The sequence below is a fragment of the Mchenga conophoros genome, linkage group LG6 (assembly GCF_057382185.1).
Source record: "Mchenga conophoros isolate Kocher_MC1m ecotype Shallow Benthic linkage group LG6, M_conophoros_male_GT1.1, whole genome shotgun sequence".
In the NCBI taxonomy this organism is placed as follows: Eukaryota; Metazoa; Chordata; class Actinopteri; order Cichliformes; family Cichlidae; genus Mchenga; species Mchenga conophoros.
The window spans coordinates 33,449,662-33,475,270 of NC_140531.1; the positions used below are offsets into that span (position 1 = coordinate 33,449,662).

Sequence of the window (25,609 nt, forward strand, 5' to 3'; positions counted from 1 at the left end):
AGCTCTACCCCTCCCTTCACATTACTATGACGTTAAATGACACCTATTGTTGGCATGATTTTTTTTAAACGTGAGAGAATTTCCTGTCAAGGCTCTATATGGACAAACTGAAGCAAAGATGAGGAGACTTCAAAACCTGCTGTTCACCTTTTGCAGTAAGTTGTTTAAACTGGTAAATAACTAAAATATGAAGACCATATAAAGGCTGATGTAGACTAAGTAGTACACATATCTCTTCTAGTAATTTAGGAGCAGTAGGCCAAACGCTTTTTCAGTCTTGGTAATTTCGTTATACAGCACTAACATTGTTAGTATGAAACCTACCATGTTGACTTTTACATTCTTTTTCCAGTTGCTCTGAGGTGTGTGACCAGTGCAGTAGGGGTGATCCATGTAACTAGATATGTGGGGAGTGCGGTTAAAGTTTCCTGCTCCTATGATCAGGGTTACGAGTCTTATGAGAAGTACCTGTGTAAGAATGACTGTGGCAGCAATGATGATGTTCTTATTACAACATCAAATCCAGTGACAAGCAAATACAGGATCCATGATGACAAAACAGCACGAATCTTCACAACGAGCATCTCTGACCTTCGTTCTGTGGATACTGGGAAATACTGGTGTGGCGTGAGCAGAACTGGAATAGATATCTACACCGAAGTCGAGCTGAAATTAGTCCAAGGTAAATAAACCTTTCCCAAAATCGAATTTTATGTTGAATTGAGGTAAAATCATATGTACAAACCCGTTGTTATTGTATAGGTTCCAATGTAACGACAGACAAAAATATAACTGATAGAACATTACTTGCATTAAATGCTATAAATATGACCTGCACCTCAGTTTTAGCCATTATCAATGTTTCAGTTTAGTTCAGGTTTTTTTAAGATCCATTACATACAATTTTGTTGCAGCAAGCTAATTAAATAAAACATCATATCTGTATTGGCTGTAGCGCGTTTTCTAATGCTGTTGATCTTTTTGACAGACAGCTGCTGTAACAGTGTGAAAGAAGTTGAAAGTTATGCAGGATATTCAGTGTCCTTCAGTTGTCTGTATGAGTCCCAGTACCAGAACAGCCTGAAGTACATCTGCAGAGGAACACGGCCCTCCATGTGTCTGCAACAGGCACTAATCACCTCTTACAACAAACAAAATGGGCGATTCAGATTTGACGAAGAAAATATGTCAACACAACTCACAACAAAGATTAGCAGTTTGACCCAAAGTGATTCAGGGCGTTACCTCTGTGGCATCCAAAGAAACTCTGACCTGCATCTTTTCTATGCTTTTGAGCTGAAAGTTAAAGGTGAGAGGTCATAGTAACATCTCATTATATCAGCTGACAGAAAACTAATACATTTTACAAACTCTGTAAAATTAATACATTTGTCTTTTTGACAGACCACTGCTGTGATACTGTGACCAATATTGAAAGTTATGAGGGATACTCTGAGTCCATCAATTGTCCTCATGAGAATCAGTACCAGAACAGCCTGAAGTACATCTGCAGAGGAAACCAGCCCTCCACATGTCTGCAGGATGCACTAATCACCTCTAACAACAGAGAAAATGGTCGCTTCAGACTTAATGATGTAAAAATGTCAAGAATATTCACAGTGACAATTAGCAGCTTGACCCAAAGTGATTCAGGGCATTACCTTTGTGGTGTTCAAACAAACTCTGACCATGATGTTTTCTCTGCTGTTGAGCTAAGAGTCAAAGGTGAGAGGTCATAGTAATATCTCATTATACCAACCAAAAGAAAACAGCTTCTTCGAGAAAAAAAAAAAAAGTCTTTCTGAAAGTTTAATATTTTTGAATCGTAAATAGTTTTTCTCTTTCCATCTGACAGAGTGGTGCTGTGTCAGGTCAACTAAAATAACAGGTACTGTTGGACAGCCACTAACTCTGCAGTGCCCTTATCCTCAACAACATCAGGATAACAGGAAGTTCCTCTGTAAGGGAGACCACCGCAACAGTTGCAGAGACATGGGGACGAGTCAAAACAGATTTGCACTACAAGATGATATTTATTCCAACTCTTTCTCAGTGACGATCACAAAGATACAAGAGGATGATGCTGGGACATACTGGTGTGGGTCAGACTCACAGTGGAGAGTTGGAAACTACACCAAGATTCAGCTGTCAGTCGGTGAGATGAACACATTTTAATAAAGGAAAAATAGACAGAGCTATGAGTTACATGCTTTTTTTACACTGCTTTTAAAGCATACACTGCGGCTGGTGATTCAGTTGTTTGTAGTGTGATAGAATTATGACAACTCTGCCCTCATAGTGTTTCACACAAAGCACAGAATATATGCCAAACAGAACTAGAGGCCAGTTTTTTTTTTTATCTTCTTTACTGGATGGTTTGCTACATAAATGACTAAATTAATTAATTATGTCATTAATTAATAATCTAATTTCAGTTGTGTGAATAGTTTAAGATTTTTAGGGTAGGACCCTCTGCACTAGTCATTCTACTAAAACGTGATTCTTGTGTTAAAATAAAGTTTCTAAGAGAACTAAGAGGGTTTTTTCTCCAACAGTCTTTCTGCAGCATACCAGCACTGTACCTTCTACAATAAAAACTCCTGGAAAAACTGTATCTCCTACAGTAGAAAATCTTGTAAAAACTATAACTTCTACATTGCTTTTATCCCCACAAGGGCATGTATCTAGTAAGGGTCCCCAGGCTACCTAAGCCTACCTCGGAATATGACACACAATTGTATCCAGATCCCAAAAAGTTGATTCTGTTCATTTGGATATTGCAGAGGATCAAATAATTATTTTCCACACTCTATATTTCATATTGTTTTCCAGGGGCCAGAGCAGGCAACATTGAGGGAAATGTAAACCTGCCGGCTAAGGGTAAACATAAATACAGTAAAATCATAATATACGTCGGCAGTAATGGCACCCAGTTACGCCAATCGGAGGTCACTAAAGTCAATATTGAATCGGTGTGTAACTTTGCCAAAACAATGTTGGACTCTGTAGTTTTCTCTGGTCCCCTCCCCAATCAGACCAGGAGTGACATGTTTAGCCGCATGTTCTCCTTAAATTGCTGGCTGTCTGAGTGGTGTCCAAGAAATGATGTGGGCTTCATAGATAATTGGCAAACCTTCTGGAGGAAACCTGGTCTTGTTAGGAGAGACGGCATCCATCCCACTTCAGATGGCGCAGCTCTCATTTCTAGAAATATGGACAAATTTATTAAACCCCCCAAAATATGACTATCCAGAGTTGGGACCAGGAAGCAGAGTTGCAGTCTTACACGCCTCTCTGCAGCGTCTCTCCTCCTGCTACCCCCCCAAAAACCCATCTCCATTGAGACTGTGTCAGCTCCCAAACAGACAAAAAAGAAACTAAAAACCAGCAATAAACAACCTTAACGTAAAAAATCACAAAGAAAGAACAATACAGTATCCACATCTGAACCAAAGAGTAAAACAGTGGAATGTGGATTATTAAATATTAGGTCTCTCTCCTCCAAGTCTCTGTTCAGAAGATATCTACACTGATGTCAAGCTGAAATTAGTAAAAGGTAAACAAAGACTTAGTAAAATTCAGTTTGACACTGAGTTACAGTTAATGGGAATTCATAGAAAGTTTCTGCTTGTTCAGGATTATCTGTTTCTGTGCTGTAAAATTTAAAGCACTATATGAGCATCAAATGATGGAAAACTGTCACAAGTTTACAAATATGAAGTTGTTCAATGAGTTAAATATGAAATCCTTAAGTTTTATATACAACTGTTTAATGGGTGTAATATGTCTTCTGATGCTTTTACCCCTGTTGACAGACCACTGCTGTGACACTGTGACTAAAATTCTGAATTATCAGGGATATTCAGTATCCATTAGTTGTCTGTATGAGCCTCAGTACCAGAACAGCCATCTGCAGAGGAAACAGGCACTAATCACCTCTTATAACAAGAAAAATGGACGATTCAGACTTTATGATGATAAAAAGTTTAAAAAAAAAATTACATACATAAACATCACCAGCTTGAGCTAAGAGGATTCAGGGTATTACCTTTGTGGTGTTCAAAGAAACTCTGATCTGAATGTTTTCATTACATCAGTTGAATATTTGATGATTCTGAAATAACCTTTTTCTTTCATTTATACAGAGTTCTGCTGTGTCAAATCAGCTAAAATAAATGGTACTGTGGGGCATCCACTAACTTTGCAGTGTCCTTATCCTTCACAATACCGGGATAACAGGAAGTTTCTCTGTAAGGGAGACCACCGAAACAACTGCACAGATATGCTAAAGAATCAAAGCAGATTCACACTACAAGATGCTTCTTCCAGCACTTTGATTGTGATAATCTCAAAGCTGGAAGCAGCTGATGCTGGGACATACTGGTGTGGGTCAGACTCACAGTGGGGAGTTGGAAACTACACCAAGATTCAGTTGTCAGGTATGTTAAACACTTTTGTACACACTATGATAATACAATAAATGTGTTTGTAGGATATGTGTTTGTTAGAGCTCCATTATGGAAACAGAGTGTAGGTGATCATACAGTTGTCCGAGGTGTGATCAAATAAAAACTGTTAGCCCAGTGCTACCCACCCGAAAAATAAAATAATAAAATACACAAAACAATAACTGAGCCCTACTTAGTACTGCTGGTAAATCACGACTATATATATATATATATACATGTATGTATGTATGTATACAGACAGACAGACAGACAGACAGACAGATAGACAGATAGACAGACAGATAGATAGATAGATAGATAGATAGATAGATAGATAGATAGATAGATAGATAGATAGATAGATAGATAGATAGATAGATAGATAGATAGATAGATAAAATTTAAGATTTTGTATTATGTTTATTCAGATCTTTAGTTAAATTTCCAAACCTTTGACTTAGTCTTTTTAGAATTTTTGGTTAATACTCTGTCTCTGTCCATTAAAATGAATCTACAATTAAACAACTGGAGAGGAACAAATAATTATTTCCCACTTTGTTAGGGTGTCAGTTTAAGACATTTGGATTGAAAAATAGAGCAGTGAAAAGTAAAATGTCCATGATACACAGAAATCTTTTGAAAACAGCCCAGCACTCGCCTTTGGCGGATATCCTTCAGATAAGCCAAGAAAATCAATTTCCTTCCCTTGCCTGCAGTATTACTACACTACACACTACGCAGTATTAGTACACAGTGAGCCCCCTGCTGGTGATGTATTAGTGTAACACTGATTATAAGAGTAGGAATAGAGAATTATCCACAGTGTGTTTATTTCCTAACAAACTGTCAGTCACATGTTGTTAATAAATGAGTGCTCAGAGTCCTTGTTTGCATAATTAGTTCCTTTGTGTATCTGGTTTAAAAACACCTACATGGCAAAAAAAAAAAAAAAACAACCCTGTGTGATTGGACTTTTTATAGTTTTGGACTACTCCCTTTAAGAAAATCATGGTAATGACACCATTCACCTGTGTGCAGCTGTGTTTTTAAGCAGTTATGCTGAACTGTTAGTCAACTAATTAGTGCAGAGGTCTTATTTTGTTGTTCTGTACAATAAGTTTCTTTGACAAACTGCTTTCATTTTATGGGCTTGGTTGGCTCAATAATTGATAGTTTCTGTTTAATGATGAGTAAAGAAAGGTAGGATCAAAAGTAATGAAAACTAGAGTATTTACAGCAACAGGATTTGCAAGGTTTGGGGTTTTGTTTTAAATGTGAGATAAAAATGTTGCAGACTTCTTTTGCAGTCATTGCTTTTATCCCAACAAGGGCATGTATCAATAAGGGTCCCCAGGCTACCTAAGCCTACCTCAGAATATGACACAATTGTATCCAGATCCCAAAAGGTTGATTCTGTTCATTTGGATATTTGAGAGGATCAAATAATTATTTTCTCCACTCTACACTGTAAAAAAAACAAAATCCTAAAAAAAACCAGGAATATTTCGGCAGCTGGGGCGCCAAAATAATACCAGAAAATAACAGAAAATAACTTTGAGTAATGACAATACAGTTTGTTGCCCTAATTTTACATGGGATTTTGCCTTTATCAAGTGCTTTTAAACATTAAATTAGGAACATTTTAATGTGATTAAACAATGAAATTACCTATAAACAAGGTCAATGAATGCGGCAATATGAATAATAATACTTAAATGTACAGAAATATACAGTTAACAGTTGGTTTAAATAATAATGGATTGCAGTTATATAGCACTTTTCGAGACCCTCAAAGCGCTTTACAATTCCACTATTCATTCACTCTCACATTCACACACTGGTGGAGGCAAGCTACGGTTGTAGCCACAGCTGCCCTGGGACAGACTGACAGAGGCGAGGCTGCCATATCGCGCCATCAGCCCCTCTGGCCATCACCAGTAGGTGAAGTGTCTTGCCCAAGGATGAAACGAGAGAGACTGTTGAACCGGCAACCTTCTAATTACAAGGCAAACTGCCAACTCTTGAGCCAACTCTTGAGCTACGATCGCCCTAAATAACAATGATAATAATAATCATTTGATGTAAAAAAAAGTTTATAAGAATCATTTTATATATTTTTCCATAGCATTACATTTGAATTAAACAGTTCAATCTTTCAAATAAAGGACAAATATTTGTGAAATTATGATACATTTGTGAATGTATTTTAACAATCTAAATATGCATATGTACAGACAAATACATTTACAAAACAAGAAAATTATGTTTTATTACATTTACAGTGATTTTACGTTAATTTACATTTGAAATGTAAAATCACAGTCTATTTATGTAAATTTAATCATATTCTAGAAAAACAGTACAAAACTGTAAAATACACAGTAAAATACTTTTATATTACAATTTTTTTTACAGTGTATATTTCATATGTTACAAGTAGATTTGACCTGCTACATACTAAAGATAAGCATGAAATTCTTTCTACATAATGAGACAGGAAGGAAAGAGTGAGCGGCATGCGATAAATTTTTAGTTTATCATCTCCTGTCATTGTATTACAGTCTGTGTTAATATAACGTTGCTAAGAGCACTTATAGTTATTTTCACTTGCAGTCTTTCCACAGAGCACTCTGGGAAAAAAGAACCCAGGTAAATAAATTAAAGATATATTATATATGTATGACTGTCAATGTGTACTTCTGTGTTATGAGAACAATAGTTTTTTGTTTGTTTGTTTTTCAGCACTCTATGTGATACCCCCTGTACTGCTTTTGATATGTATCCTCGTTCTTGTTTATAAGTACAGACATTCCAGGATTGAAGGTATCTTTTATATTCATATGCACAGAGAGACCCTTACACTCAAATGTGCATGCAAATACAGCATAACCATATTTAATGCTGTGTGTTTTCAGAAGCTGTTCTCTCCCTGCGGAGAAATGCATCTAGGAAAAAGAGTTCAAAGAAGGTGATTGGTGCAGCACAAAGTGAAGTAAGAAAACTAAAGTGTAAAGTCTTAATAGAGAAGCATGTTTGTCTCACACTCAATTATGAATATTTAGGATAAAAAAAAACTGACTTTTTACTGTTTGTTGGGTTTAATATGCAAGATTAGTTTGGAATGTGGGACAACTGGAATTTAATTGGATCTCCCATTTGGATTTGTTATGTCTACATTCATTTACAGATGAGGACACAATTATTAGCCCCACCCTGTGAAACCCATAGGGTGGGGCTGTTTTTTTTTTTTTTAACAGAACAAGTGAATTTAACACACCATTTCTAAACAAACTAATTTGCACACTTTCACAGAAACATTTGGGGGAAATAATACCAGAATCAATGCAGTGTTTCTGGTGTTTATAAGACGACTATAGTGGCAGCCTAACAGAAACTTTCCTGACTTCAGCCCACAGATACATGTGACCATTGAATTGCTTCTCTGTTCATTATTTTCTGTCCCTCTAGTGTCCACTGGGTGGCGTATTTTTCCACACAAGACAACAATTGTGACTATCATAGTCAGTATAATAAGCCCTATTAAAAACTGACCTTTTTCATTCAGCCATAGAACTGCTGCTATGCAAGGATGTGGTTAAAACTCTGGGTTATGTTCCAGTTTACAAACAGTTCAAAAACTTCAGCAAATCTGTTTAGATTTGAGAAATATACTTTTAGATGTAGAAAGTTATTACAGGATTTCAAAATGTCAAGAACTGGAGTGAAATCAGTAAATTCAATGAAAGTGACACGTTTTGGAACAAGCCTGGGAGAGGTAGGAAAGAAACGATCTCAAAGACTCTGGAAAGAAAACTTTGTGATTATGCTGTAGGGATGCTCCAGTGCATCTGGAACTGGGAAACTTGTGAAAGTGGAAGGAATCGTAAAGATATAAAGATATGTGAATATTATGAAAGACAACCTCAAGCAGTTAGTAGCACATCTAGGTCTGGGTCACTACAGTGACTCAAAAGATACCTCACTCTTGGTGAAGAATGACCTCCAGAAGACCAAAGTGAACATCTCTGACTGACTTGCTGAAAGCCCTGACTTTAATTCTATTTCAAATGTGTGGGGTGAACGAAAGACCAAGGTCCATGCCAGAAGACCATCAAACCTGGAGGAACTTAAAAGATGCAACAAAGACAAATGGGCCAGGATTGCCCAGGAGATATGTGTGGGATTTGTTGAAAACTATAAAAAAAAATGACTGCAGTCTGTTGTCTAGCAAAAAGGATACACAATGGACCTAAATCAAGAAGGCTAATCGTTTTTGATGCTTATAGTTTTTGGTTTTTGTGAAATAATTTTAAATCTGTGTGCAAAGTAAATAAATTAAGCATCCAAATTAAAACTAGGCCGTTTGGAAAAGCTGTGTTAAAAGTTCCTTTTTTCATGTGTTAGAATCTGTATCTAGAATCAGTATTTTGATGGCAGTGCAGTGTATGCATATTTTTATATTTATAAAAAGAAAGTTGACTTGTGAGACTTTATCAAAGGTGTAAGCATAACAGCAGATGCCTTTGTGTCAAAGTAACTGAGGATAAAGCACAAAAAAACATGAAGGAGATTTTCCTGGCCTGGCTTTTTATAGCAGATAACCTTATAAATAATTAGCAGTAGAAAAAAAACGAACAAAAACATGAATCAACATATGAATATTATCTGATGCTGCTAAAGTGGAGCAGAGCAAAGTTATAGAGGCTTTATTAGAGCCAAGCATTTTTTAATTTTGCAGAATTTTTAAAAAGTTTACATGTCTTCAGTATTGAACACCAGGAATAAGGTTTTTTTGTCAGAAGTCATTTAAGTTAAAACTAAATAAATAAATTAAAAAAACAGTGGCCGAGAGCACATTACGGTAGACTGGTGGGTAATAAGCAAGCAAATAATGCAAAAAAAAAAAAAAAGATTTGAGATGGGAAACTTTTCTTGAAGTACACTGAGAGAGAGAGAGAGAGAGAGAGAGAGAGAGAGAGCTGTGCATGAAGTGTGATTTTATCATGGTGGAGACAAAGTAAGAGGGAATTCATGACGATGTTTATGTGAAGCAAAATGTGAAGCCTAGTTTGCATCTTCTTTTGCTGCTGGTTCACTCAATTTTGGTTGGAGAGAGACAAAAACCTGCAGCTTCTGAATGTAGCACAAAAAAAAAATAAAGCGCGGACCCAACGCATCGGAAACAGTGAGATGTCGGCTTTCAGCGTGTACGTGTACATGCCGTCAGGTGAGAAAGCCGACATCTCATTGACTCTGATGCGTCGGCGGGTCCTTGTGTCTTTGTGCAGAATCGGTTTACCTGCTGTTTAACCTGAGATTCTGGTGTTCAGGGCAAAATAAATTTATACTTAAAAATTGATTCAGGATTTTAATGAATCAATATCGCCTTATTCAAGCTAGAATCGACTTTAATTGGAAAAATTATAATCAAAACCCACCCCTACGTCTACACTACAACTTGACTCACTGTTAAGGTGTACAACCATAAGGAAATACTTCTACTGGCTTTAGTGTAATTGTAGAACATTTCTAAATGTGTCCACAACTCATTTCTCTGCAACACGTGTCATTCATTTGTTCTGTTTAATGTGTCTTGATTCTTTTTTAGATTTATAAAAATCAAGGTGTGGTGACCTCCAATGACCAAAGCACCAGTAACGTCTATGAAGAAGTAGATGTAGAAGTACACTACGAAAACTTGACCGCAAGTGAATAAATCTACTGCAATGAAAATTTCCATAAACCCAACAGAAGATACAGTTCAGTCCATAAATATTTGGACAGATACAACTATTTTCTCATTTTGGTTCTTCAAATGAAACAACTCAGATGCAGCTGAAGGGACTCAAAAGTAATTGGACAAATTAAATAGGTGAAAATAAAATGTTAATTTCTAATACATGATTGAAACCCTTTGCTGGCAATTACACCCCCAAGTCTTGAACTCATGGACATCACCGGTTACTATGTTTCCTTCTTTTAAATCTTCAACAAATGAAATGCACGCCCACTTGGGTTAAGATCAGGTCACCCACTTGGCCATTCAAAAATATTCCACATCTTTGGTTTAATAAACTCCTGGGTTGCTTTGTCTGTATGTTTTGGGTCATTGTCCATCTGTACAAGTCCATCTGCCCAATCAATTTGACTGCATTTGGCCTGATTTGAGCAGACAGTATGTCTGAACACCTCAGAATTCCATTGGCTGCTTCTGTCCTGTGTCACATCATTAATAAACACTAGTGTCCCAGTGCCACTGGCAGTCATGCACGCCCAAGCACACTGCCTCTGCCGTGTTTTACAGAAGATGTGGAATGCTTTGGATCATAAGCCATTCCACGCCAGCGTAGACTTGGATATCGATACACCTACGTCCTGGAGAGTGCTGTCACTTGGTTGGCTGTTGTAAACGGGTTTCTCTTCACCATGAAATGATTCTGCGATCATCTACCAAAGTTGTCTTCCATGAACATCCAAGTCTTCTTGCGTTGCTGAGCTTACCAGTGCTTGCTTGCTTTCTTTCTTTCTTTCTTTCTTTCTTTCTTTCTTTCTTTCTTTCTTTCTTTCTTTCTCAGGATGTACCAAACTGTAGATATTATCATTTCAAACATTGAAGCAATTTCTCAGATGGGTTTTTCTGTTTTCTCAGCTTAAGGATGGCTTTTTTCACCTGCATGGAGAACTCCTTTGGATGCATGTTGTTTGTTCACAGCAAAATATTCCAAATGCAAGCATGACACATCAAATCAACTCCAGGCCCTTTATCTGCTTAATTAATAATGACATAATACAGGAAGTGCCCACACCTGCCCATGAAACAGCCTTTGAGTTGTCCAGTTACTTCTGGTCCCTTTATAAAGCGGTTGGCACATGTTAAGAAGCTGAAACTCCAAAACTCTTTATTCAATTTGACTGTGGATACCCTCAAATGAAAGCTGAGAGTCTACGCATTATGTCCATGTCCACTGTATAACTATAATTAGAATATGTTCTGGCAAAGAGGTATAAAAACAATTATAAATGGACCTAACTGGAAGTAGCACTTGCATCTGTAGTTACTAGCTTTGATTTTAATTGCTTAGTGTTCATAAAAATATCTGCTGTTTTTTTAATGTGAAAATCTAATAATGCAAAATTTCACATGATTTTTAAGTGAACAAATACAAAAGTGGAACACAATCAAATGTGTTTACATACAGTAATAAAACATTACATTTATTCAATTTTATATATTCGTTTTTGTTTGGTTTATTGTTTTGAACTATTTAAAGAAGTCCCCACTTTGCTGAAAATGTCAGTTTTAGACATTTGGAGTCAAAAATACAGCAGTGAAAGGTAAAATGTTCATGATACACAGAAACATCTACAAAACTTTCAACTTGAACATTTGACAAAACTTTCATATTGTATAAATTATCTTCCTTTACGTGCAATATTACTGGTTAGTGTTTCACAGTGAGCCCCCTGCTGGTGATGTATTTGTTTAACACTGATTATTAGAGTAGGAATAGAAGATTACCTACGATATGCATATATCCTAATGACCTGTTAGTCACAGGTTGTTAACAAATGAGTGCTTGTTTGCATAACTAGTCCCTTTGTCTATCTGCTTTCTAAACACCAAGATGGCAAAAAAAACTCCGTGTTATTGGGCTGTTTACTAATTTGTACCACTGTGTCTTTTTCATGTTAACATCAGTCCTACATAAGAAAATCCTGGTAATGACACAATGCACCTGTTCTGTTTGAGCAATGATGCTGAACTGTTTATTAATTAATATAAAGCTCTCCAGGCTTTTGGCTGTCTTATTTTGTTGTTCTGTAAAATAAGCTTCTCTGTGTAAGCTTATTGGCTCAATTAGCTCTTTCAAAACTTTTTGATATACCACATTTTTCAAATCTACTAAATGCATTTTATTTGCAAGCAGCTTAGTGTATGTTTAATAAAAATTGCAGTATATTATATAAAATTGCCTCATGATTTCTCAGGATAAGAGTCTGAGAAAATGTATTATCTGTGTTTGTTATTAATTAAAAATGTACAAAAACAACTAGCGTACTGTAAAGAAATGTGTAACATAAAAATAAAAAAGCAGCAGGTTCCTGCTTCCTTCCTTGTCATCATCAAGGGAACAGATTTTGAGGTGGATGAGTACTACAGACACCCAAGATAATAACGATGAAGGTGTTTTTAAAAAGGGCCAGAGCTGCCTTTGCCTATATCTAATGACAATTATCATTGTTACGGCCTTTGCAGGTTATCCTGTGAAACTGACCTTGTGTGGGTTTGTCCTGCTGTCTTCCTGCCTTAGTTGCCACCCTTTTGTACAGCTGACTCTAATCAGCAATTAGGAGTACTTAAGGCCAGGGAAAGGTGTGCTCTAATGCCAGAGAGCCTTGTTGGTTTTGTAGCTAGTGAGCTGTGAATGCATATGTGGTTAAGGTGACAGCTGAAACTAACAGCTGACAGTAAATATGGCCGAAAGCACAGCACCCAACCGAGTAAGGCGAGGAAACAACTTACCTGGCAGAAAATATAAGTTCTGGGAATAGCACAAACCTGTGTAACTATACTAAGCAATAAGTATCGAAAGAGAGCAGTGGCAGCAAAAACACGCCAGCGTTCAGTCCCTCAAAAGACCTGCTCCCTTAACTATGATCTCCAATCTATGGATGTTGGGAAATACTGGTGTCCAGTGACCAGAACATTTGATGATATGTAGACTGAAGTCGAGCTGAAAGTAGTACAAAGTAAATGTTTTTTAAGGTTTCATGAAATCTGAGTTGACAGCAATCGCTTCAATGTGTCAGGTCAGAACACTTATAAATGTTCAGATGAGAGTGGCAGACTCCAAGAATTAGGTTGTTATACGTGTGTGTGTGTTTTCTGTAGACAATGCAAAGCAAACAAATATCAGAAACCGAATTACATTGCATTACCTTAATTACATAGTTAAAGGCAAGGACTTCAGTTTGCATGTCTATAAACAGTGGTACAAGTGGTACAAGTAACTGTTTAACTCTAATTCTGAGCTAATTAATAATGGAATAACTGGTCCGTTAGTCTTTATTAGAAGTATCTGTGCAAGCCCCAAAATGAAGATGATTTTTTTTAACTTGTCATCATAAGACTATAAATTCTCCCCATTTTGAATTAGGTTCAAGCTTTGGGACTGACACAAAATCAGGGGATTAATGATGCTTTTATATTAATGAATGCTTAATGTTAACAGGATGAAACACAAAACCTCCGAGTTGGTTTTCTACAATGCAAGCTTTATAAGTAAAATTTCCTAAATCTCTTAACTCTTGTATTGGCAGTGCTGTTCTTAACACTTCTAACTTCTAAATACTTCTTTCACCACCAGATGGCCTATGTCAGCTATTTTACAAATTACTAAAATACACTTAGAGGAAGAGACATCGAAGAAAGCGCCATCCCCTCTGTACTTATAGTTCAGCTCTGCACGTCCCTTCTCATTGCTGTAAAAGACCACAGTGTCTGCATAACATTTTCAAATCTTAAATTTCAATCAGCCAAAGCAAAGATGTGGAGCCTCCAAAACCTGCTTTTCATCCTCTGCAGTAAGTATTTTAAAAGAATAAATAAATAAACATATAAAGGTCAAAGGCAGATGTAGATTAAACAGTAGATTTATCTGTTTTACTGTTAAGGAGCAGTATGCAGGACCAGTTATGAAAAGTTAGATGGCTGTCCTGGTCATCTGATTTTTTTTTTTTTACAGCTCTAACGTTGCTTCAAATAAAACATAATATTTTCAAAATGTCTTTACAGTGACTCTGAGATGTGTGACCTGTGAAGCAGGGGTGATCCATGTGACTGGATATGTGGGTAGAGAGGTTAACGTTTCCTGCTCTTATGATGAGGGTTATGAATCTTATGAAAAGTACCTGTGTAATAATGACTGTGGTAGTGGCGATGTTCTTATTACAACATCAAACTCCTCGAAAAATAAATACAGGATCCATGATGACAAAACATCACGAATCTTCACAACGACCATCTCTGATCTTCATTCTGTGGATGCTGGGAAATACTGGTGTGGAGTGACCATATTTGGAATAGATATTTACACTGAAATCGAGCTGAAATTAGTACCAGGTAAATAAAGACATGGACAGGATGAATTGTACATTTAAAGTGATTAAAAATTATATAAAGAAAGTTAAACGTACTGCCATTACCAGCTATATCTGCTGTAAAATCAACATACTGTTAAACTGTAGCTTAACTCAATACTCATTGGTTCAGTTTAGTACAATCAATCTTAAGCTCCTATGCTGACATCTCAGTGCTTAAGCCCGATGGATAAACATGTACAGACCAGTAACAAAAAGACATAAAACACTCCCGAGTAGATAAAATAATAAATGCAAACAGTAAACGCTCATATAAGCACTGCATGGTGGAAAAAAGTCACAACTTTATAAATGTATGTGAAACAAGCAAAAGACATTAAATCAGTGACTAATGAGGAGATAAAATAATAAATGCAAACAGTAAATATATTTAAACCCTCATATAAGCATGTATGTGAAGCAAGTGAAAGACTTTAAAACAATGAGTTGAATATAAAACTCTTGTTCTTTATATATAACCATTTTTTGGCTGTAACGCTTCTGGTGCTGTTTACCTTCTTGACAGACAGCTGCTGTGACACTGTGACCAAAGTTCAAAGTTATGAGGGATACTCTGAGTCTGTCAGTTGTCCGTATGAGTCTCAGTACCAGAACAGTCTAAAGTACATCTGCAGAGGAAACCGGCCCTCCACATGTCTGCAGCAGGCACTGATCACCTCTGACACCAAACAAAATGGGCGATTCAGACTTGATGATGACAAGATGTTAGGAACATTCACAGTGACCATTAACAGTTTGACTCAAAATGATTCAGGATCGTACCTCTGTGGTGTCCAAAGAAACTCTGACGTGGATGTTTTCTCTGCTGTTGAGCTGGAAGTTGAAGGTGAGAGTTCATAGTTATACTTAATTACAGCAGCCTGAATATATCAATGATTTCTCTTCAATAAGCTCCAACAAGCTGAATATCTGGTGATTCTAAAATACCTTTTCTCTTTCAATCTGACAGAGTGGTGCTGTGTCAAATCAACTACAATAAATGGTACTGCAGGATATCCACTAACTTTGCAGTGTCCTTATCCTCGACAATATCGGCATAACAGCAAGTTCCTCTGTAAGGGAGACCACCGCAACAATTGCACAAAGATGGCGGTGAGTCAAAGGAGGTTCACACTGCAAGATAATGCTACTTCCAGTTCTTTCATGATGAAGATCACAGCACTGGAAGCAGATGATGCTGGGACATACTGGTGTGGGACAGACTCACAGTGGGGAGTTGGAAACTACACCAAGATTGAGCTGTCAGGTATGCTATGAACAATTTTGTATATATAATGCAACTAATAGATGTGTAAGCTGTGTGCTTGTTTGGGCTCAGTTCAGCTGTCTGAGGTGTGAACAAATGAAAAAAGAAAACTGTCTGCATGAAGCTCACAGTGAGCACAACAAATAGCACCACCGAAATAGAACTACTGACAACCTCACCTACTCGTTACTTATCAGATGAACATTTATCTGAAATCTGTTTTGGGGTCTGTTTTGTTTTGCTGTATGTAAGAATTTGTTAAGTTATACAAGCTTATGTGCTATGTGCTCACATGTATTAACTACAAATATAAAATAGGAATCAAGCAAACCTTGAAAGTGTAACTATCACCTGAGTATTAATACTGTGAAAACTGATACCATGGAATATATAACAATAACTTCATTTATGTAGCACTTTTAAAAACACAGAGTTAAAAAATGTTTCGTCAGGCTGAAGATAGGGTGGATTGAAGATTGAGTCAGCCAAGCTGACTGACTGGGGACGTCTGTTTCACAGCTTGTGCGCTACAACCTCAAAAGCACAATCACCTTTGGTTTTAAAAACAGATTGACAAACATGACCAATTTAATGTCTATGAAACTCCATGAAATACAGTAACAGAAATAAGCACTGGTTTCTTGGTTGATTTATCTGTTTCCTGGTAATTCAATGGAGAAAACGTGAAAAGGTGTTTTGGTACAAACATTTGGTCAAATGACCCAGTGTTTTTGACTTTTTTGACTATAATCTGTCTCTGAAATATAGTTGCTGAGAGCACTAAGAGGTTTTTTTTTCTCTTACAGTCTTTCTGCAGCACACCAGCACTGTAACTCCAGGCACCACAGTGGGAACAAGAATCCCAGGTAAAACTTTTACAGATACAGGAAACACGTGTGTGTTTGTTACTGTGTACTTCAGCTGATAGGTGTTGTGACAAGAAATACATTTTACACCATGAATTATGGTTAACATTTGGTTTTGGTCAAGCCAATATGTTAAAACATCTGTGGGTGTGTGCACCAGTAACCACAGTTAAGTTACACACATAACGTATAAACCAAAGATCATGAAACCATTACGTAAGTCCACGGGTCTGCTGTTAGGTCCATGAAAGATTGTTATTGAAACTGCAGTTTTACTGTGTTCTGTTTTGGTTTCTATTTTTCAGATGCAGCACTCTATGTGGTTTACACAGTACCCGTTGCGCTGCTGCTAATGTGTGTTCTAGTAATTGTTTATAAGTACAGATGTCACAAAGGTATTGTTACATTCATATACACACAGAGACCCTTAAACTCAGATGTGCATGAAAAACTAGCATAACCACATCTAATGCTGTGTATTTTCTGAAGCTGGTGACACCACGAGCAAACATACACCAAAGGCAAAGAGCTCAAAGGAAGTGATGGGTGCAACAGGAAGCAGAGTAAGTCTTAGAGAAAGAGTATTAATAGAGTTGTGCGTCTATAACACACTTCACTATAAATAATTACAATAAAAGAAATGACTGATTTTACTCATAGTCCAAACAACCTTTAATATGTAAAATTTATTTGGCGATTTAATTAAATAGGAAGATGTAGTCTAATTGTTTTGAACACAAGAGTTAAAAGAGAAGTGCTCCCTTGACCTGTTTTCACTTCTATATCATAGTGTGACATTAACTGTACACTTTTAGTAAGTGTATCATGGTGCATTGTTACATTGTGGCATGAAAGAGTGGCTATTGACCACCTAAGGATCCAGCTTGGGAGTAAATTAGTTCTAAGACAGGGATGGGCAACTCCAGGCCTCGAGGGCTGGTGTCCCGCAGGTTTTAGATAATACCCTGGGTCAACACACCTGAATCACACGATTAGTTTGTTACCAGGCCTCTGGAGAACTTCAGGACATGTTGAGGAGATCATTTAGCCAGCTGTGTTGGTTCAAGGACACATCTAAAACCTGCAGGACACCGACCCTCGAGGCCTGGAGTTGCCCACCCCTGTTCTAAGATATAGTTGGGGACCACCAACTCCTAAGGCCATAAAAGTAAGAACCAGGATTTGAAATAATACAATATGGAGATAAAGCACCTGAATTTCAGTTACTGACATGAAAGAGTGACTATTGACCAACAGGCTGCACTTCCAGAACACTGAGAATTTGTGTGCTGTTACATTTATTACCCTTAACTATAATTCCTTAAAAAAAAAATGTTTACTAAATTTTGGTTATTATAACCCTGGATGAACATAAATTAATACTGCAACTTGACTTGCTGGAGGAAGCATAAGGCTACTTTGGCTAAAATGCCAGTGTATAGACATTTTTTTCAAAATGTTTCCAACAACCCAGGTCTCTGCAACGTGTGTCGTTCATTGTTCTGCTTACTGTGTGCTGATTCTTTTTTAGATTTATGAAAATCAAGAAAGTGTCTTGACCTACAAAAAGCAACGCACCTGTAGCCACCATGAAGATCCAGGTAGAGATGAAGAGGTCTACGCAAACATGCCCACAACAGAAGAAATCCACTGTAATGAAAGTTTCCATAATAGAAAAACATGAATTGAGTTCACAACTGTGGTTCCATATATTTCATTTCATTAGTATTCCTTAGAGTGTTCATAAAACTTTCTACTCTTTTTAAAATAAAAATGTAGAATTCTCCAAATGTAAATTATCAACATGAGTGTGAACTAACTAAATAAGCAAAGTAAAATAAAATACAGTTTGGCGAAACATAATAATACATTTAATAGTACATTGATTTCTATTCATCTTCATTTATTTTAACTAAATTAACTATAATCACCACAACTGCTTTTCCGATTACATCTGTTACTTTCATTTACTTTTTTAAATAGATAGGTTGGGAAGCGTATCTGTAACCAGAAGGTCGCCGGTTCGATCCCCGGGCTCTCTGTCCTGGTCGTTGTTTCCTTGGGCAAGACACTTTACCCTACCGCCTACTGGTGTTGACCAGAGGGGCCGATGGCGCGATATGGCTCGCTTCTGTCAGTCTGTAGCTGCCTCCACCAGTGTGTGAATGGGAGAGTGAATGAATAGTGGAATTGTAAAGCGCTTTGGGTGCCTTGAAAAGCGCTATATAAATGCAATCCATTATTATTATTATTATTATTATGAGGACTGGGATCTGTTAAGGTCTGTCACTATGTGTTGGCAGTTTGCAAGAGCAGCAGAGTGAAGGCAGCCAATGCCAAAGGAGTCGGTGAACTGAACTTTAGACTCCAGTTGAGTTGTCTGAGAGGAGAATTTGGAAGAAGCTCCTCGATCTCACAGACAGTCTATCCTATCCATGCATAGAAGAATCTGTGCAGGTCCCGAGGTGCAGATTATTTTTTCCCTACATGTCGGCATTGGCCTCTATAAATTCTCCCCATTTTGAATTCATGCTTTGGAACTGAAACAAAATCAGGAGATTAATGATGCTTTTATATTAAAGCATGCTTACCCATATGGAAAAGATATATGTAAATCTTATAAAGTTTTTATCTGTCTTGTATGAAACTTGTATGAAAAGCATACAAGAGTGAAAACACATATAAGATCCCTTGAAAAATTATATAATGAAACTTGTATGTTTTGTATACTTACTAAAAAAATATATGAAAGTAATGAGAAAGTGGCCACTTTCATGAGTAAATCATGTAATCCTTATATGATTTATATATGATTTACTCATGAAAGTGGCCACTTTCATGAGTAAATCATATATGTTTTTACTATTTCTTTTCCTTATGGGTAATGTCAACAGGTTAAAAGACAAAACCTCTGAGGTTTACTTTTCTGCAGTGAAAGCTTGGACTTTCAAATCTGTAGGTACAATTTCCTAGATGTTATAACTTTTTTTTTTTGGCAGCGTTGTTCTTAACACTTCTAACTTCTGAATACTTCTTTCACCACCAGATGGCCTATGTCAGCTATTTTATAAATTACTGAAATACATTTAGAGGAAGGGCCATGGAAGAAAGCGCCATCCCCTCTGTACTGATAGTTCAGCTCTGCACGTCCCTTCTCATTGCTGTAAAAGACCACAGTGTCTGCTTAACATTTTCAAATCTTAAATTTCAATCAGCCAAAGCAAAGATGTGGATCCTCCAAAACCTGCTTTTCATCCTCTGCAGTAAGTATTTTAAAAGAATAAATAAATAAACATATAAAGGTCAAAGGCAGATGTAGATTAAACAGTATATTTATCTGTTTTACTGTTAAGGAGCAGTATGCAGGACCAGTTATGAAAAGTTAGATGGCTGTCCTGGTCATCTGATTTTTTTTTACAGCTCTAACGTTGCTTCAAATAAAATATAATATTTTCAAAATGTCTTTACAGTTACTCTGAGATGTGTGACCTGTGAAGCAGGGGTGATCTATGTGACTGGATATGTGGGGAGAGAGGTTAACGTTTCCTGCTCTTATGATGAGGGTTATGAATCTTATGAAAAGTACCTGTGTAAGAACGACTGTGGTGACAGTGATCTTCTTATTACAACATCAAACTCCGTGAAAAACAAATACAGGATCCATGATGACAAAACAGCACAAATCTTCACAACAACCATCGCTGATCTTCAATCCACGGATGCTGGGAAATACTGGTGTGGAGTGACCAGAACTGGAATAGATATCTACACTGAAGTCGAGCTGAAATTAGTACCAGGTAAATAAAGACATGGATTTGTACATTTAAAGTGATTAAAAATTATATAAAGAAAGTTAAACGTACTGCCATTACCAGCTATATCTGCAGTAAAATCAACATACTGTTTAACTGTAGTTTAACTCAACAGTCACTGGTTGGGTTTAGTTGAATCTTTAATTAAGATCACATTCATTCATCCCACTGATTTAGCCTGAAAGATAAACATCTACAGACCAGTAGCAACAACACTTAAAAAACTGATGAGGAGATAAAATAATAAATGCAAATAGTAAATATATTTAAACCATCATACAAGCACTGCAAGATAGAAAAAAGTCACAACTTTATAAATCTATGTGAAGCATTTGTGAGTAGAATAAAAAAATGATTAGAATAGAATGTGCTTAGGTTTACTTACATAATACGGTGTGACTGTAGATTAGAAGAACGGGAAATGATTCATAACTGTGTTTTGTTGGGATGACTTTGTCAACCCCTGTTCAGAGGACTATAGTGGACTTTTGTTGTCAACTAGTTGGTTTAGCTATATGTTCTGGTGTGTAACTGTGTAGAATAAGGAATTTATTGACAGTGGGGGTCTGCCTGTCGAAAATGAGAAGTAAAAGCTGACTGAACAATAGAATTAGTGGAAAACTACTGAAGAGGGGTGGCACAGGGCAGCCCCTCCACTTACTCTATAACGGTGTGTATGAGGGGTGCTCCTCAGATCCACTTGGTGCTTGCTGTGGCTGCATGTAGGGGGATCTCCCAGTGTGCATTGTTAATAAAGCTTTGATGAAAAATACTCCAGCCTCATCTGACCCTTCTTCTCCAGCTGGGATATCAAACAGATCGATGAGGTCAAGAAGAAGTAAACCTCAACAAAACCAAAAAACATTAAAACAATGACTTGAAATATGAAAATTTTATTCCTTATATATAGCCATTTATGGGTGTAACACTTCTTCTGGTGTTGTTTACCTTCTTGACAGACAGCTGCTGTGACACTGTGACCAAAGTTCAAAGTTATGAGGGATACTCTGAGTCCATCAGTTGTCCGTATGAGTCTCAGTACCAGAACAGCCTGAAGTACATCTGCAGAGGAAACCGGCCCTCCACATGTCTGCAGCAGGCACTGATCACCTCTGACACCAAACAAAATGGACGATTCAGACTTGATGATGACAAAGTGTTAGGAACATTCACAGTGACCATTAACAGTTTGACTCATAATGATTCAGGGTCATACCTCTGTGGTGTTCAAGGAAACTCTGACGTGGATGTTTTCTCTGCTGTTGAGCTGGAAGTTGAAGGTGAGAGTTCATAGTAATAGCTCTTTACACCAGCGCCAAGAAGACATTATTTGCTGTCAAATAGTTTTGTGAAATTTGAATACTTCATGATTAAATAATACCATTTATTTTTTGATCTGACAGAGTGGTGCTGTGTCAAAGCAAAACACATAAATGGTATTGCAGGAAATCTACTACTGTTGCAGTGTCCTTATCCTCCACAACACCGAAATAACAGCAAGTTCCTCTGTAAGGGAGACCAACGCAACAAATGCACAGACATCTCGATGGATCAAAGGGTCACACTGCAAGATGATGCTGCCTCCAGCTCCTTCACAGTGAGGATCACATACTCAGATGTACATGATACTGGGACATACTGGTGTGGGTCAGACCCACAGTGGAGAGTTGGAAATTACACCAAGATTGAGCTGTCAGTGGGTAAGATGAACATTTTTTGATGCAAATGAAATTAATTGAGTTCCTTCTTTTGGTCCCCACTGTAGAAACAAAGGCTGTGGCTTGTTGTTTAGTTGTGTGCGATTAGATCAGAAAAAAAATTAGCAATACCATATTTTACACTAAGCACAGACTGTACCAGTCATCTAATTTCTTTTTACAGCTCTAACATTGCTTCAAATAAAACATAATATTTTCACATTGTCTTTATAGTTACTGTGAGATGTGTGACCTGTGATATAGGGGTGAGTAGTAACATATATGCACTTTTTTCAGACCTAAAATCATAAGACCGTCTGACCACTAAATAAATAAATGGTAGGTTAGCGTGTGTGTGTGTGTGCATGTGTGTGTTAATTAAGACCTTGTGGTTTTCATTTTTTACAGAGGACACGCAGTTGAGTTTTTCTACGCAGACCACTATGACAAGATAATGAAGAGACTATGAATGCCACGGCTCATCCCTGCCATCCGACTCTTCCTCTGGTCACACAACATCTGGAAGGCTAAGAATGATCCCACATGCATTGTGATGTCTGTTCTTCATGACCTTAAACCATCATTAAACATAGAACTAGCCATCGATGATGTGCTCGACCACATACTGGATTATGATGATACTGTTAAACTGAGACTGGTCCGCATGATCATGAATTACTCATAGGGAAGCGTAAGATTTAATGTATGCTGTTCAGTATTCATTGTGAATGTGAATTAAATAAAAAGATGTCTTAACATCAACATCTGCGTCATTTGTGCCTCAAACAGATCATGAAAAACACCTTGTATAAAATATATCATGATCCAGCCCATTCTGCAGGGCTGGGTGGTGTAAATAAGCTACGCATAGCAGCGGGAGAGGCAACAGGTGTAACGCCACCACTATTGCAGGTGACACGTTATTTAGAAGGAGATGACACTTACACTCTTCATAAAACTGTGAGGATACACTTTCCCAGAAATAGATTATTGGTGAATGAGATCGACAGACAGTTTCAAGCCGACCTGGTTGATATGCCTGAATATTCAGCAGATAATGATAATGTGAGATACCTGCTAACATGTATAGATGTATTCTCAAAGTATGCATGGGTTAGATGTCTCACAAACAAGACAGGGCAGCTGTAGGATATGCTTACTGCGGGAAGGATCCCTATGAAACTACAAACCAGTAAAGGCTTTTATAATACAACCTTTAAACAGCTGATGAAGCAATATAATATCAAGCATTTCTCAACAGCTAGCAGGGTTAAATCTAGCGTTATGGAGAGATTTACCCGAAGCTTCGAGGGTAGAATGTGGAAGCACTTAACATCTGCCAAGTCCCAGAGATACGTAGATGTCATCCTTGATCTCACACAAGCATATAACAAGTCTTATCATAGGTCTATTCAAATGGCACCAGCAGAGGTGAATAACGATAATGAGAAATTGGTCTTTAACACGCTCTACAAGACGAAGCCTCAGAAGAAAACATGCTTTAAATTTAATTTTCGTGACACTGTACGAATATCAAAACTGAGAGTCGTGTTTCGAAAAGGGTATGAGCAGACCTACACCGATGAGATCTTTACCGTGAAGGAACGCATAGGGAGACAGCCACCAGTGTACAGACTAGCGGACCTTGCAGGAGAGGTATTGAAAGGAACATTTTATGAGCCTGAGATACAATGTGTGATTATTGATAAAAACAGAGTGTGAAAAAAAAGTGGGGCAGAAAAAGCTGGTGCTAGTGAAGTGGTTAGGATGGTCCCCCTGCTTTAATTCGTGGATTCCATAAAAAGACATCATCGGTGTGTGATTAGCCCAGATGACCTGTCTCTGCATACTTTTATTCCCCGCTGGGCAGAGACAGAGGAAGAAAGGGTGAATAAAAAGAACAACATCGCCGGCTTTTATGTGACCCTCTTCTTGAATGCTTTGGGACATGTTTATCCAGGCAACAAGATATCTAATTTTAGAACAAAGCTAGCAAAACCTATTGTTTTGAATGAGCCATATGAGATGGGTGTTATAGAGTTTCAGTGCCCTATCACGACCACATTCAAACTTGTTGTGGGTATTGTTTGTTGTATACAAATGTTTACCTTTCTTTAACAGTGTCTCGTCGTATGGCTTGTGGGATAGTCTTGAACGAGCAGAGCCGCTACTGTTCTACGTGACTGACAATAAACTCTAATTCATCATCACCGATAGATTCATCATTCTGCATCATTTGAGCTATTTCATCAAGAAACAGATCTGTATTGTACTCATCTTTAGCATTTAAAACAGGCTGTACATCAGAAGCCAGGGATGGGCTTCTCAAAACGACGTTCAAAACACTGCCCGGTTGAGACCCAGACACAGCCCTGTCTATTACATTGGCTAAGAAATCTCTTACTCTGCCCAGTGCCAGTTCTGGATTAGTAACACTTATGTCTCTAAAATCAATATTCTCATGCAATTCTCAGGCGTTAAAATCAGGTATCAGGTACATTTGGTTATTATTTCAGTCCACTGATTAAATGCCTCAAAGTCAAACCATCTAACAGGCCTAGTGGTACCATTATTGTGTTTGAATAATTTATTAGGTAGGGCTTTAAAAGTCAGACATTCAAAATTCTGGTACAGATGTTACAGTCCATATTCTGGAGTGATTTAGCCTTGCCTAAAATCCAGGTATTTTATAGCAAAGGACATTAAGAAAGGATTGCCTGCATCCAAATTCAGCCAATACTGTCGACAATTACCTGCATTGGAGTTAGGCATGCAATGTAGGCAGTGGCTAAAAAGACAGCTATGGCTGGACATTGTGATCTGTAGTGAGAGTAGGGGCCAGGTGGATGGAAGAAAGCCTAGAGAGGTGTAGGTATACTCTGAGGAGAAAAATACATGTGCGTGAAGGAGCTGGAGATATATATGACAGTAAAGATGCAAAGTGTAGGGGCAGTGATAGTAGATCAGTTTAAGAACATGGAGTGAACCATACAAAGCAAGAAAGTCCAAAAGAGAGGTGAAGTTACAGTATAGGCAGGATGGAGTGGCTGCACACGTGTCAAGTGTGATTTGTGACAGAAGAACAGCAGCTATAATGAATATTAAGGTTCACAACACAGTGAGGCATGCTGTGATGTAAGACTTGGAGACGTGGCACTGACAAAAAGACGAAGTGACCACAATGGAAAGGATTGGAAATGAGTAGGTCAAAGGGACAATTCAGGCTGAGGAGTCTAATGGATAGAGGTAGACAGGCAAGGCTGACATTGCTTGAACAGAAGAGCTGAAAAGGTGCAGAAGTGCAGAAGAGGGATGGTGGATATATTGGATAAAGGATGTGGAAACTGGAGCTACCAAACATTAAGTGTTTTTATTGAAA

The 25,609-nt window shown here is 37.5% G+C and overlaps 2 protein-coding genes across 3 annotated transcripts; both read left to right on the forward strand.

Moving 5' to 3' along the window:
* The first annotated feature begins 44 nt into the window (after window positions 1-44).
* On the forward strand, window positions 45-12,495 carry LOC146573040 (polymeric immunoglobulin receptor-like). 2 transcript variants are annotated; one of them, XM_085277554.1, is made up of 11 exons: window positions 45-155; window positions 353-682; window positions 989-1,309; window positions 1,405-1,725; window positions 1,856-1,960; window positions 2,054-2,155; window positions 4,146-4,439; window positions 7,062-7,097; window positions 7,191-7,271; window positions 7,364-7,440; window positions 10,057-12,495. In XM_085277554.1, the coding sequence occupies exons 1-11, from the start codon at window positions 119-121 to the stop codon at window positions 10,162-10,164; spliced, it is 1,812 nt and encodes a 603-aa protein (XP_085133680.1). In that variant the 5' UTR covers window positions 45-118; the 3' UTR covers window positions 10,165-12,495. The 2 variants fall into 2 exon arrangements, with proteins under 2 accessions (XP_085133680.1, XP_085133679.1); XM_085277553.1 differs by having other exon boundaries at window positions 1,856-2,155.
* Window positions 12,496-13,930: 1,435 nt separating this feature from the next.
* Window positions 13,931-22,992, forward strand: LOC146573041 (polymeric immunoglobulin receptor-like). Its single transcript, XM_085278518.1, has 16 exons — window positions 13,931-14,033; window positions 14,245-14,571; window positions 15,115-15,435; window positions 15,559-15,855; window positions 16,662-16,721; window positions 17,027-17,116; window positions 17,211-17,284; window positions 18,253-18,373; window positions 18,705-18,760; window positions 19,025-19,041; window positions 19,812-19,984; window positions 20,192-20,518; window positions 21,493-21,813; window positions 21,937-22,233; window positions 22,465-22,496; window positions 22,639-22,992. The coding sequence occupies exons 1-16, from the start codon at window positions 13,997-13,999 to the stop codon at window positions 22,651-22,653; spliced, it is 2,565 nt and encodes an 854-aa protein (XP_085134644.1). The 5' UTR covers window positions 13,931-13,996; the 3' UTR covers window positions 22,654-22,992.
* The last annotated feature ends 2,617 nt before the right edge of the window (window positions 22,993-25,609 follow it).

Coding starts and splice junctions, on each gene's coding strand:
- LOC146573040 (XM_085277553.1), top strand. CDS start 119: ATGAGGAGACTTCAAAACCTGCTGTTCACCTTTTGCA. Junction 2,156..4,145: donor CAAGATTCAGCTGTCAGTCG/GTGAGATGAACA, acceptor TCATTTATACAG/AGTTCTGCTGTGTCAAATCA. Junction 7,098..7,190: donor TCTGGGAAAAAAGAACCCAG/GTAAATAAATTA, acceptor TTTGTTTTTCAG/CACTCTATGTGATACCCCCT.
- LOC146573041 (XM_085278518.1), top strand. CDS start 13,997: ATGTGGAGCCTCCAAAACCTGCTTTTCATCCTCTGCA. Junction 14,034..14,244: donor CCTGCTTTTCATCCTCTGCA/GTAAGTATTTTA, acceptor ATGTCTTTACAG/TGACTCTGAGATGTGTGACC. Junction 17,117..17,210: donor TAAGTACAGATGTCACAAAG/GTATTGTTACAT, acceptor TATTTTCTGAAG/CTGGTGACACCACGAGCAAA.